This window comes from Coregonus clupeaformis, chromosome 8, assembly GCF_020615455.1.
Source record: "Coregonus clupeaformis isolate EN_2021a chromosome 8, ASM2061545v1, whole genome shotgun sequence".
Taxonomy (NCBI): domain Eukaryota; kingdom Metazoa; phylum Chordata; class Actinopteri; order Salmoniformes; family Salmonidae; genus Coregonus; species Coregonus clupeaformis.
The window spans coordinates 57035765-57050423 of record NC_059199.1 but is presented as its reverse complement, the minus strand read 5'-3'; the positions used below and the strand labels follow the sequence as shown (position 1 = coordinate 57050423).

Below are 14659 nucleotides of genomic sequence, written 5' to 3'. Positions count from 1 at the left end.
CCAAGCTGAGACATGGATGTTCCATATAGAGCCACTATAGGGTGGCACCTTCACTGTTATCCACTCATGACGATCTGTAGCTTTCCAAATGATTGTAATATCTACAGTTGAAGACAGCACATATAGTGTATCTTCAACATTAAAAGAACAAACATATTACTATCTCCCTTTTATTCCTTACTATCTGGGACTTTTTCAGAGGAGGTGTGTTACCCTGCAAGAAGGTCATTATTCAGTAGTTCAATGATGCTAAGTCTTGCAGGGTTTCCCAAACTCGATCCTCGGGACCCCAAGGGGTGCACGTTTAGTTTTTTGCCCTAGCACTACACAGCTGATTCAAATAATCAACTAATCACCAAGCTCTAATCATTTGAATCAGCTGTGTAGCGTTAAGGCAAAAACCAAAACGTGCACCCCTTGGGGTCCCGAGGACTGAGTTTGGGAAACACTGTCAGCTAAGGGGTGATACTGGCTCATACACTTACAGTGGGGAGAACAAGTATTTGATACACTGCCGATTTTGCAGGTTTTCCGACTTACAAAGCATGTAGAGACGGAATCTAAAACAAAAATCCAGAAAATCACATTGTGTGATTTTTAAGTAATTAATTTGCATTTTATTGCATGACATAAGAATTTGATACATCAGAAAAGCAGAACTTAATATTTGGTACAGAAACCTTTGTATTAAATTATTATTTTATTTTTTTTTCGGGGGGAATGGATCAGCTTAATATTGCAGATAGGTTGTATCTTCTATCAATGTAATTGTCTGCATCACTTCCAATCCCCCATGTTTTTTTAATTTTTTTTATTTATTTAAATATATATATACTCCCCTTTATTACTTTTCAACCCCACCATCCTTTCCCTACTTGGAGTAAATTAGTGAACAACAATGCCCAGGCCTCTACTTCCGGTCTATAATTACTATCTACACCTTATGGACAGAGTTAATTTTACAATAATTATATATATATATATATATATATATATATTTTTTTTGCTCCTGAACTTCTTCTACTCTCAACCTCTCCGATCATTTTCATGATGTCCATCCGGTTTGCTTCTATATGCCATATCTTTCTAACTGTGCTCTTTCCCAAATGCTCCCAACATACAACCTATATATTTATTATGGACACAGTATGCTTACATTATTAGATATCTTTGTTATTATTTGTTGTTATTTGTTATTAGTCCCATCCTTCAACTCTATTCAATACCTCCCATCTATCTCTTAACACCATCCATATAGGATTTCTATTTGCCATATATATTTCAACCGTACTGTGATGTTTTACAAAAGTTCTGAACCTTTCTATTCTCATTGCTTCTACAGATTGTGAATTAAAAATAAACATTTTTGCTAAAAGTATTATTATATTATTGATTGATTGACTATGACTTTTCAGATCACCCAGTAATGCTATCTGCAAGGTTAGTTCCAGGTAAATATTGCAATCCTTTAGCCATTCCTGGACCTGTGTCCAAAAACAAGCTACAAATGGACAGAACCAAAACAAATGATCTAATGATTCTGTCTCTTCACAGCAAAATCTGCAGAGCTGGGAAGATTGTATCCCCCATATAAATAACATTATATTGGTAGCAAGAATTTTATATAATAATTTAAATTGAAAGATTCTAATTTTTGAATCCGGTGTCGTTTTTGCGTGTCAGTTCATAAACACTATGCCATGGGATCGGTACGTCAAAGATCTCTTCCCAACTATTTTGCAATCTATATGGGACGGCTGTCAATCCTTTGGTCCTTAAGTGAAACTGATATACTTTTTTATTTATCACAGTTTTCCCTTAACCAATTATGTTCTTTAATGCAAGGCCGACAGACAAGTTCCTTACTTTCTCCCCCTTCCACTTTCCTCTTCCACTTTTGCGGTAAGGCTGCAATTATTTGGTTGTAATTTTGGGTAGAGCAGACATTTCCATATGTTTTTGTTAGCAGCATGTGCGACATAACTCCACCAGTCCTACCGATGATATCATTTACGAAGATTATACCTTTTTTAAACATTCTGTCAAAAAATAAAGGTTTTTTGTCAATTAGTATATTTGAATTTAACCACAATATTTGTTGCATTATTTGTTCTGTCGTTTCTGGAGGATTAAATTGAAATTGCAACCAACTTTCTATGGCTTGTTTTAGAAATAGTGACATTTGGGAGATTATTTCCTTTTCAAATAACTGAAAGTGAGAGGTTGTAATCTGAATAAAGGGAAAAGGGCCTTTCTTGAACATTGGGTGAGACAATCTTACTAATTTGCTTGAGAACCAGTTCGGATTTAAGTATAACTTTTGTATGACTGAAGCTTTTAGTGATAGGTCTAATGCTTTAATATTTAATCATTTCTGTCCTCCGAATTCATATTCATTTTATAAATATGCTCTTTTAATTTTGTCTGGCTTGCCGTTCCAAATAAGATTGAATATTTTTTTCTCATATAATTTAAAAAACTGTTCGCTAGGCGTCGGCAAGACCATAAGCAAATAGGTAAACTGGGATAATACTAAAGAGTTAATCAGGGTGATTTTTCCACAAATTAACAGGTATTTTCCTTTCCTTGGTAGTAAGATCTTATCTATTTTTGCTAACTTTCTATTAAAATGTATTGAAGTGAGATCATTTATTTCCTTTGGGATATGTATTCGGGTATATCCACATCACCATCAGACCATTTTATTGGTAAACTACATGGTAATGTAAAAATTGTATTTTTTAGTGATCCAATACGTAATATAGTACATTTGTCATAATTTGGTTGTAATCCAGAGAGGTTAGAAAATGTATCTAGATCCTCTATGAGGCTGTGGAGGGATTCTAGTTGTGGATTTAAAAGAAAACATGAATCATCAGCATACAATGACACCTTTGTTTTTAAGCCCTGTATTTCTAATCCTCTGATATTATTATTGGATCTGATTTTAATAGCTAACATCTCGATGGCCACAATAAATAGATATGCAGATAGTGGACAACCTTGTTTCACTCCTCTTGACAGTTTAAAACTTTCTGAGAAATAGCCATTATTTACTATTTTACACCTAGGGTTACTATCATAAGTTGTTGTAAAACAGATTTTGACCCATTTTATAAGAGATTCTCCAAAATTGAAATGCTCCAGGCATTTATATATAAACCCCAGTCGAACTTTATCAAATGCCTTTTCGAAGTCTGCTATGAATAGCAGGCCTGGTTTCCATATTTTCCATAGTGTTCTATTGTTTCCAATACTTGCCTTATATTATCTCCAATGTATCTTCCATGTAAAAAACCTGTCTGATTAGAATGAATAATATCCGACAATACCTTTTTAATTCTATGCGCTATACATTTTGCTAGGATTTTTGCATCACAACACTGAAGTGTAAAGGGGCCTCCAATTTTGTAAATGGACTGGATCTTTATATTTTCCACTTGTATCCTGTTTCAGTAATAATGAGATCAGACCTTCTTCTTGAGTGTCAGATAATCTACCATTTACATAGGAGTGGTTAAAACATGCTAATAACGGTCCTCTTAGTATATCAAAAAAGGTTTGGTATACCTCGACTGGTATGCCATCCAACCCTGGAGTTTTCCCGGACTTAAAGTCTTTACTTGCATCCAGAAGTTCCTCCTCTGTAATTTCACCTTCACATGAGTCTTTATGTGTGGCTGTTAATTTGACATTATCAATAAATAAAAAAATCTCTACAATTAGCTTCAGTTAGAGGAGATGGAGGCGACTGAAAAGAAAACATATGCTTAAAGTACTTTGTTTCTTCCTTCAAAATATAATTTGGTGAATTATGGGTGACTCCGTCAATTGTAACCTTTGTTTGCAATTACAGAGATCATACGTTTCCTGTAGGTCTTGACCAGGTTTGCACACACTGCAGCAGGGATTTTGGCCCACTCCTCCATACAGACCTTCTCCAGATCCTTCAGGTTTCGGGGCTGTCGCTGGGCAATACGGACTTTCAGCTCCCTCCAAAGATTTTCTATTGGGTTCAGGTCTGGAGACTGGCTAGGCCACTCCAGGACCTTGAGATGCTTCTTACGGAGCCACTCCTTAGTTGCCCTGGCTGTGTGTCTTCGGGTCATTGTCATGCTGGAAGACCCAGCCACGACCCATCTTCAATGCTCTTACTGAGGGAAGGAGGTTGTTGGCCAAGATCTTGCGATACATGGCCCCATCCATCCTCCCCTCAATACGGTGCAGTCGTCCTGTCACCTTTGCGGAAAAGCATCCCCAAAGAATGATGTTTCCACCTCCATGCTTCACGGTTGGGATGGTGTTCTTGGGGTTGTACTCATCCTTCTTCTTCCTCCAAACACGGCGAGTGGAGTTTAGACCAAAAAGCTCTATTTTTGTCTCATCAGACCACATGACCTTCTCCCATTCCTCCTCTGGATCATCCAGATGGTCATTGGCAAACTTCAGACGGGCCTGGACATGCGCTGGCTTGAGCAGAGGGACCTTACGTGCGCTGCAGGATTTTAATCCATGACGGCGTAGTGTGTTACTAATGGTTTTCTTTGAGACTGCGGTCCCAGCTCTCTTCAGGTCATTGACCAGGTCCTGCCGTGTAGTTCTGGGCTGATCCCTCACCTTCCTCATGATCATTGAGATCTTGCATGGAGCCCCAGACCGAGGGTGATTGACCGTCATCTTGAACTTCTTCAATTTTCTAATAATTGCGCCAAAGGTTGTTGCCTTCTCACCAAGCTGCTTGCCTATTGTCCTGTAGCCCATCCCAGCCTTTTGCAGGTCTACAATTTTATCCCTGATGTCCTTACACAGCTCTCTGGTCTTGGCCATTGTGGAGAGGTTGGAGTCTGTTTGATTGAGTGTGTGGACAGGTGTCTTTTATACAGATAACGAGTTCAAACAGGTGCAGTTAATACAGGTAATGAGTGGAGAACAGGAGGGATTCTTAAAGAAAAACTAACAGGTCTGTGAGAGCCGGAATTCTTACTGGTTGGTAGGTGATCAAATACTTATGTCATGCAATAAAATGCAAATTAATTACTTAAAAATCATACAATGTGATTTTCTGGATTTTTGTTTTAGATTCCGTCTCTCACAGTTGAAGTGTACCTATGATAAAAATTACAGACCTCTACATGCTTTGTAAGTAGGAAAACCTGCAAAATCTGCAGTGTATCAAATACTTGTTCTCCCCACTGTAACAGAGTCAAAAGCAGTTAAATCTGGTCAGTTTACCCACCTTATGGGCGGCCATTTTCTCATGCATTTTTCTCATCTCAGCCAGGAGGTCCATGCACATTATGGGGCCCATTATGGGGACCCCAAAGTGCCGGCCACCATGAGGACTACCCTTACTGTCACTCTCCAAGTGCTGTTCATCAGTGAGTTCAGGGGTTGGCTGCTTTTTTGTGTGGTCAGGGGAGATTTCGGAGTGGTCCCACAACGGAGCCTTGGGGGACAGGGGCTCCTCTGTCACAGTGCTGACGGTCGCAGAAGCCGGGGTGGTGATGGCAGCTGTTCCATGGCTCTTCTCAGACTTGGAGGTGCGAGACTTGATGAGGTTAAGGAAGCCGCTTTTCCGGGATTCCCGTTTCTTCTCCGACCCCTCCTGGATGTTGGAGGAGCCCCTCAGGGTGGGTCGTCTAGAAATGTTAAAGAATGCTTTTGCTGAACAGTACACACTCACAACTTCTATAATTAACAACTTTTAAATACGTAAATTAAAAGGTACAGGTAAACGGCCAAAATAAAGCAAACACTTGAGTAAATGAGGGATACAAAGTATATTGAAAGCAGGTGCTTCCAAACAGGTGTGGATCATGAGTTAATTAAGCAATTATCATCCCATCATGCTTAGGGTCATATATAGAAATGCCCATTATTTTGGCTACCATGGCTAGAAGAAGAGACCTCAGTGACTTTGAAAAAGGTCTCAAAGGACCATAGGGGGTTTAAAGGGTGTGTGTGTGTCTCAGTCACCAGATCTCAACCCAATTGAACACTTGTGGGAGATTCTGGAGTGGCGCCTGAGACAGGGTTTTGCGCCACCATCAACAAAATAACAAATTATGGAATTTCTTGGGGAAGAATGGTGTCGCATCCCTCCAATAGAGTTCCAGACTGTCACAAGCCGGGCTAGAACTCCGGTCTCAAATGTGTAGAGCTGGGGGTACTACCCCTTGCCACAGAGGAGATGTTGTAGGACCCAAATGAAACACCCCAGGCAAAACTCCAGGTAAGTAGATTTAATGTTCAAAACAGGAGGCAAAACAAAACAACTCCCCGAGGGAGAGAAAACAAACAAAAGATAACTTGAATAACTTACTAGGACTGATACGGTGGGACAAAGCAGGAGACACATAGACAGGACGCAATAACCAAGTGAGAAACAAGGGGAAAACACACAGCTAAAATACTCAAGGGGAAACAAGGCACAGGTGACATAGATAAGCTAATTAGGACACATGAGGAAAAACTAAGGCAAAGGGGGAACACAGCTGACCTCTAGAGGCCAGGAGACAAACAGGGGAAGCAGGAAGCTGACAGGACCCCCTCCTCTAGGAACGACTCCTGACGTTCCTTCCGAACACCCTGGCCCCAGGGTGCGAAAAATCTCGGATCAACCCTGGGTCCAGGATGCCCCTGGCCGGAACCAGGAGCGCTCCTCTGGCCCGTAGCCCTCCCAGTCCACCAGATACTGCAGAGAGTTCTGGACCCTCCGGGAGTCCAGTATCCGGCGGACTGTGTAGGCTGGCTGGCCGTCTATGATCCTGGGAGGTGGCGGGGGTCTGTGTGGGGGGGCAAAAGGAGAAGACAAGACAGGTTTAAGGAGTGAACATGGAAAGTGGGGTTAACTCTAAGGGAGCGAGGCAGAACTAAACGATACGACACAGGGTTAACCTTTCTAGAAAATGCGAAAGGGCCGATGTATCTCTGGGAAAGCTTCTTGGATTCGACCCGGAGGGGCAAGTTCTTAGTGGCCAACCAAACTCTCTGACCAGCTCGGAAACTAGGGGCCGTCGGCGGTGGCGATTAGCCTGACTTTGGCATCTCTGGGAGGTCCGAGGAGGGTACACCTGGCCTTCTTCCAGGTCCGCCTACAGCGTTGGACAAAGCGCTGGGCCGAGGGAACACCAACTTGCGCCTCTTCCTCTGGAAACAAAGGAGGGTTGTAACCGAACTGGCATTCGAAGGGGACAATCCGGTGGCTGAGGACTGGAGGGTGTTGTGGGCATATTCAGCCCAAATGATATAGGTGGCCCAAGGCGTGGATTACTGGCCGCCATACACCGCAGGGTGGTCTCCAGATCCTGATTAATCCGTTCCGTTTGGCCATTAGACTCTGGATGGAATCCTGACGATAGGCTGGCTGTGGCCCCAATAAGCCTGCAGAAGGCCCCCCAAAACCGGGACGAGAATGGGGACCTCGGTCAGAGACCACGTCCAGGGGAATGCCAAATATCCGGAAGACATGGTTCATGAGGAGCTCCGCAGTCTCCTTAGCCGAGGGCAGCTTGGGCAGGGGAATAAACCGGGCAGCCTTAGAGAAACGGTCTACCACCACAAGGATGACGGTGTTGCCCTGGGATAGAGGAAGTCCCGTAACAAAGTCCAGAGAAAGGTGTGACCATGGCCTTCGAGGAACAGGTAAGGGGATGGAGCAGTCCCTGGGGTCGCTGGCGTGTCGACTTTCCCTGGTTGCACACAGGGCAGGCCTCAACATAGACCTGCACGTCCTTCTTGATGGACGGCCACCAAAGCCGCCGTCGGAGGAACTCCAGTGTGCGAGCACTGCCAGGATGGCATGTCAAGGGCGACTCATGACCCCACTGCAAGACGCGGGCCCGAACCGAGAGGAGCATTACAGGCGACCGGCAGGACCACCGCCTGGATCGGGCTCATGGGCAAGAGCTTCTCGTACCCTCTTTCTAGTTCCCACTGAAGAGGTGCGGCGATCCTAGACCTCGGAATAATCGATGCCAAGGGCTTCTCTTGTACCTCGGGGAGAATAGACTCGAGACAGAGCATCCCGGCTTGACGTTCTTGGTGCCAGGTCGGTAAGTCAGGATGAACTGGAATCGATTAAAGAAAAGGGACCATCGTGCTTGCCGAGGGTTCATCCGCTTAGCCTGTTGGAGATATTCCAGGTTCTTGTGGTCTGTGAGAACCTGGAAAGGGTGCTGAGCCCCCTCAAGCCAATGGCGCCACTCTTCCAATGCCAGTTTAACCGCAAGCAACTCTAGATCCCCCATGTGGTAGTTGCGCTCGGCCTCAGACAGGCGACGAGACATGAAGGCACAAGGGTGTAATCTCCCATCCGCACCCCTCTGAGACAGGACGGCTCCCACCCCCCACCTCTGAGGCGTCCACCTCCACCACGAAAGGTCTCTCTGGGTCAGGGGTCACCAGAATCGGAGCAGAAGTGAAGCGGCGCTTGAGATCCTCGAAGGCCCCTGCTGCTTCCCGGACCCCAGTGAATCTTGGTCCCTCCTCCCTTGGTAAGCGTCGTCAAGGGGGCTACCACCGAGCTGAAATTCTTAATGAACTTCCGATAGAAGTTAGAAAAGCCAATGAACCGTTGAACCTCCTTGACCGTGGCAGGTGTGGGCCAATCGTGGACCGCCTTGACCTTCTTGGGATCCATCTCTAGGTGCCCGGGAGTGACAATAAACCCGGAAACTGAGTCTGAGAAACATGAAATTCACACTTCTCAGGCTTAACGTAGAGGTGATTGTCAAGGAGCCTCTGGAGAACCCGGCTAACATGCCCCTCATGCTCCTTCAGTGACCTCGAGAAGATGAGGATATCGTCCAGGTAACGAAGCGAACAGATTAAGCATATCCCGGAGAACATCATTAATCAGGGCTTGGAATACTGCGGGGGCATTGGTGAGCCCGAACGGCATCACCCGATATTCATAGTGTCCCGCGGGCGTGTTGAAACGCCGTCTTCCATTCGTCTCCTGGCCGGATCCGCACGAGATGGTAAGCATTGCGGAGATCCAGCTTAGTAAAAATGGAAGCCCCTTGAAGCAGCTCAAAAGCAGTGGCCATGAGAGGAAGAGGGTATCGATTCGAACCGTGATCTTGTTGAGTCCCCGGTAATCAATACAAGGCCTCAGACCCCGTCTTTCTTTTCAACAAAAAAGCCCGCCCCAGCCGGGGAAGTAGAGGCATAGATGAGGCCGGCTGCCAAGGACTCCTTAATGTAGGTGTCCATAGCTGCGTGCTCGGGAGGACAAGGAAAGATCCGACCTCTAGGAGGGCAGCACCCAGGGAGTAGATCAATGGCACAGTCATAAGTGCGATGAGGCGGTAAGGCAGTAGCCCGGGCCTTGCTGAACACTGCTTTGAACCGATGGTAAACACTGGGGACTCGGGAGACGTCAACAGACTCTTGAAACTGGGTACTAGGGGCTGAGGAACTCTGAAGCATGCAGGTGAGTTGGCAAGTGGGACCCCAGCTAAGAATGGTGCCAGTAGGCCAGTCGATCTGGGGATTATGTCTGCATAGCCAAGGGTGACCCAGGATGATAGGATACTCGGGAGAGTCAATGAGATAGAAGGTCTCCTCCTGCTGGTGTTGAGAGATGGTAAGTCGCAGGGACTGAGTCGCCTCAGTAACTTTTCCTGGTTCCAGAGGTCTGCCATCTAAGGCTGTAACTGCCTGGGGTTGAGGAAGTAGTTGGGTGGGATCTTAAGTTCCTTAGCCAAGGTTACATCCATAAAATCACCTGCGGCACCGGAATCGATCATAGCCTGGACCCGATGCTGGTGGCCCTCCCAGGACAGAGTGGCTGGAATAGCTAGGACCGCGTTAGTAGGGAGGAGCTCTAATTTTCCCCATCACAACCCTCCTGTAGCTGGGCGGGGACAGGCGTTTCCCGAAAGCTCGGGGGCAAGTGGAGCGGAAGTGGCCGGCAACCCCGCAGTAGAGGCACCGGCCGCTCCCTCATGCGACGTTCCCTTTCGTTGGAAGAAAGCCTGGAACGGCCTAACTGCATGCTCTCCGGGGGAATCCTGGGGCAGTTCAGGAGCCGGGGCAGCTCTGAATGACGGAGTCCAAACAGGAGAAACAGAGCTGCTCAGAGGAACTTGGGACTGAGACACCTGACGGCGAGCCCGTTCTCCGCTCTCTTAGACGATTGTCCAGGCGGATGGCCAAGGCTATGAGGGACTCGAGATCTTCAGCTGGTTCACGGGTGGCTAACTCATCTTGAAGGGGCTCAGATAACCCTCCCTGAGCAGACCCTCAGCGCTTCATCATTCCATCCGCTCCTTGCTGCTATGGTTCGAACTCAATGGCAAAATCTGCCGTGCTTCGGGGGGCCCTGACGGAGAGACAGTAGGCGCTTGAAGCCTCCCGCCCACTGACAGGATGATCGAACACCCGCTTGAACTCTTCTACAAATGCAGCGTGGGAGTCACAACAGGCCTCCTGGGACTGCCACACCGCAGAGGCCCAGGCGAGCGCCTTGTCTGAAAGAAGGGTAATGAGGTAGGCAATCTTGGAGACGGTCTGTGGGAAAACTTGAGGGTTGGAGCTCGAAGGTGAGGGAGCATTGGGTGAGGAAACCCTGACAAGAGCTTGGATCCCCAGAAAAGGGCTTGGGAGGTGGTAGTCGGGGCTCCGCCAACTGAGAAGGCCTGTCGTCACTGGGAGGTGACCGGGGGAAGGGGAGAACCAAGGAGGCGTTCAAAGAGCTGGTGAAGGGAACTCATCATTTCGGCCAGGAGTTGAGAATGTCTAGCCATCAGCTCCTCTTGTCGGCTGAGAACGGCTTCATGGCGCTGGAAAGAAGCCTCTGTCGAATGATCACCGCCAACAGGTCCTGGGAACTGAGTGTTTCTGGGTCCATGATTGACTTGGTTATTCTGTCACAAGCCGGGCTAGAACTCCGGTCTCAAATGTGTGAGAGCTGGGGGTACTACCCCTTGCCACAGAGGAGATGTTGTAGGACCCAAATGAAACACCCCAGGCAAAACTCCAGGTAAGTAGATTTAATGTTCAAAACAGGAGGCAAAAACAAAACAACTCCCCGAGGGGAAAAAACAAACAAAAGATAACCGAATAACTTACTAGGACTGATACGGTGGGAAGCAGGAGACACATAGACAGGACGCAATAACCAAGTGAGAAACAAGGGGAAAACACACAGCTAAAATACTCAAGGGGAAACAAGGCACAGGTGACATAGATAAGCTAATTAGGACACATGAGGAAAAACTAAGGCAAAGGGGAACACAGCTGACCTCTAGAGGCCAGGAGACAAACAGGGGAAGCAGGAAGCTGACACAGACACTTGTAGAATCTATGCCGATGCTCACTGAAGCTGTTCTGGCGGCTCATGGTGACCCAACGCCTTATTAAGACACTTTATGTTGGTGTTTCCTTTATTTTGGCATTTACCTGTAGGTAGTTAGCTTGCAAACAATCTAGCCATTGTTAGCTTACTGCTGCATGCTTTAACACAAACACTGAGTGATTTAAATCTTATGGAAACGAATAATTTATTCTAAACGTCAAGTAATTTCATTTACTTTTGGGAAGAGTTCACCATAATAGGAATTAGGACTCACTTAAAACTAAGTTTGGTGATTTTTTTGTAGAAGAATTCATCAACACCCTCATCCACTTTTCCCAGGAGGTCGTTCTTCTCCACTTCTGGTGGTGGAGAGGTGCAGATTGGTTCCCGCTGAAAACCCCAGAAATATGTAGGCCTACATCAAGCCATACTCAATATCATACAGAATAGTAGGTAGACATAGAAAGAGAGAAAGAGGGAGAAAGAGAGGGGGAATAAGAGAGAGGGGTCAGGTGGAAGGCCTCTTACTGGTGCTCGGCTAGGGTTGGCCCTCTTTTTCGGTTTGGGGCGGAGCTTGGTGTGATGCTCTAGCTTTCGGGCCTCCATAGTGGGCAGCTCGCCAAAGTACGTCGGCTTCTTGTCCAATGGGGGAGGATGGGGCGGGTCTTCCTCATGTATAGGCACTTCTTCCAGGGCCTTGTCCAAGTCAAACTCCATTTCTGATGGACAAGAACAACCATAAATAGATGAGGTAAAACCAAACCTCTCTCATTCCAAGTTGCTGAAATACTACATTACTACTGTACTGTAATCTAAATCTATTTGAGCAGATCTACTGTACCCGGGATGTAGAACATAACCTCACCAAAGGCCACAGATACAGGCCGCAGCATCCTGCAGAGAATGCTCTTCCTCTTGGACTTGGGTGTCATCCGCAGGTCACAAACACAGTCAAGAAAAAACAGTCAGCCAGTGAGTCATGCTTCAGTACAGCAGATGGGCATCACAAGCCTTCATAGCAGAAGGGACCAGTCTTAGTTACCACACAGGTGTCCATCTCCTCCAGCCTCTCAGCATGGTGCTGCCTCTGCTCCTGGGTCTGGGCCTCAGGTTGGAGGACCGTCTCCTCCAGCACCTCCGTCTCTTTGAGCTCCTGGTGGAGAAGAGGCTGCGGTTTCCTGGTCAGGTGTTCTGCCTGGGGTGGGGAGGGAAGAAAAGCCATACACTGTCAGTGTTCACCAGTATTTACACTGTCAGTGTTTCTTCACCAGTATTTGCTTTGATGTGGTGCAGAAGTGCCCTAATCAGGATTAAAAGTAATTTAAGCAAAAATGCATTATTGTCTGTGTGTGTGTGTGTATATATATATATATATATATATATATATACACACACACACACACACACACACACACACACACACACACACACACACACACTACCAGTCAAAAGTTTGGAACCACCTACAGTGAGGGAAAGAAGTATTTGATCCCCTGCTGATTTTGTACGTTTGCCCACTGACAAAGAAATAATCAGTCTATAATTTGAATGGTAGGTTTATTTGAACAGTGAGAGACAGAATAACAACAAAAAAATCCAGAAAAACGCATGTCAAAAATGTTATAAATTGATTTGCATTTTAATGAGGGAAATAAGTATTTGACCCCCTCTCAATCAGAAAGATTTCTGGCTCCCAGGTGTCTTTTATACAAGTAACGAGTTGAGATTAGGAGCAGACTCTTAAAGGGAGTGCTCCTAATCTCAGCTTGTTACTTGTATAAAAGACACCTGTCCACAGAAGCAATCAATCAGTCAGATTCCAAACTCTCCACCATGGCCAAGACCAAAGAGCTCTCCAAGGATGTCAGGGACAAGATTGTAGACCTACACAAGGCTGGAATGGGCTACAAGACCATCGCCAAGCAGCTTGGTGAGAAGGTGACAACAGTTGGTGCGATTATTCGCAAATGGAACAAACACAAAAGAACTGTAAATCTCCATCGGCCTGGGGCTCCATGCAAGATCTCACCTCGTGGAGATGCAATGATCATGAGAACGGTGAGGAAGCAGCCCAGAACTACACGGGAGGATCTTGTCAATGATCTCAAGGCAGCTGGGACCATAGTCACCAAGAAAACAATTGGTAACACACTACGCCGTGAAGGACTGAAATCCTGCAGCGCCCGCAAGGTCCCCCCTGCTCAAGAAAGCACATATACAGGCCCGTCTGAAGTTTGCCAATGAACATCTGAATGATTCAGAGGAGAACTGGGTGAAAGTGTTGTGGTCAGATGAGACCAGAATCGAGCTCTTTGGCATCAACTCAACTCGCCGTGTTTGGAGGAAGAGGAATGCTGCCTATGACCCCAAGAACACCATCCCCACCGTCAAACATGGAGGTGGAAACATTATGCTTTGAGGGTGTTTTTCTGCTAAGGGGACAGAACAACTTCACCGTATCAGAGGGACGATGGACATGTACCGTCATATCTTGGGTGAGAACCTCCTTCCCTCAGCCAGGGCATTGAAAATGGGTCGTGGATGGGTATTCCAGTATGACAATGACCCAAAACACACGGCCAAGGCAACAAAGGAGTGGCTCAAGAAGAAGCACATTAAGGTCCTGGAGTGGCCAGTCTCCAGACCTTAATCCCATAGAAAATCTGTGGAGGGAGCTGAAGGTTCGAGTTGCCAAACGTCAGCCTCGAAACCTTAATGACTTGGAGAAGATCTGCAAAGAGGAGTGGGACAAAATCCCTCCTGAGATGTGTGCAAACCTGGTGGCCAACTACAAGAAACGTCTGACCTCTGTGATTGCCAACAAGGGTTTTGCCACGAAGTACTAAGTCATGTTTTGCAGAGGGGTCAAATACTTATTTCCCTCATTAAAATGCAAATCACTTTATAACATTTTTGACATGCGTTTTTCTGGATGTTTTTGTTGTTATTCTGTCTCTCACTGTTCAAATAAACCTACCATTAAAATTATAGACTGATCATGTCTTTGTCAGTGGGCAAACGTACAAACTCAGCAGGGGATCAAATACTTTTTTCCCTCACTGTACCTATTCAAGGGTTTTTCTTTATTTTTACTATTTTCTACATTGTAGATAATGAAGACATCAAAACTATGAAATAACACATATGGAATCATGTAGTAACCAAAAAAGTGTTAATCAAATCAAAATATGTTTTATATTTGAGATTCTTCAAATAGCCATCCTTTGCCTTGTTGACAGCTTTGCACACTCTTGGCACAAGGTGTGCCTTGCTAAAAGTTAATTTTTTGAATTTATTTCCTTCTTAATGCGTTTGAGCCAATCAGTTGTCTTGTGACAAGGTATTAATATTAATATT

General features: G+C 45.7%; 1 protein-coding gene across 4 annotated transcripts in view; it reads right to left on the bottom strand.

The window, feature by feature from the left end:
- LOC121571998 (F-actin-uncapping protein LRRC16A-like) overlaps positions 1 to 14659 on the bottom strand; it is a 42144-nt gene that overhangs the window by 1943 nt on the left and 25542 nt on the right. The window contains exons 29-33 of one of the 4 annotated variants that reach the window (XM_045222095.1): positions 12345 to 12497; positions 12144 to 12234; positions 11831 to 12021; positions 11577 to 11692; positions 5237 to 5639 (exon numbers count right to left, since the gene is read on the bottom strand). In XM_045222095.1, the coding sequence (XP_045078030.1) occupies positions 5237 to 5639; positions 11577 to 11692; positions 11831 to 12021; positions 12144 to 12234; positions 12345 to 12497 (954 nt within the window). The remainder of the gene's footprint in view (positions 1 to 5236; positions 5640 to 11576; positions 11693 to 11830; positions 12022 to 12143; positions 12235 to 12344; positions 12498 to 14659) is intronic. The other 3 variants (XM_045222097.1, XM_045222096.1, XM_041883842.2) reach the window with 3 other exon arrangements.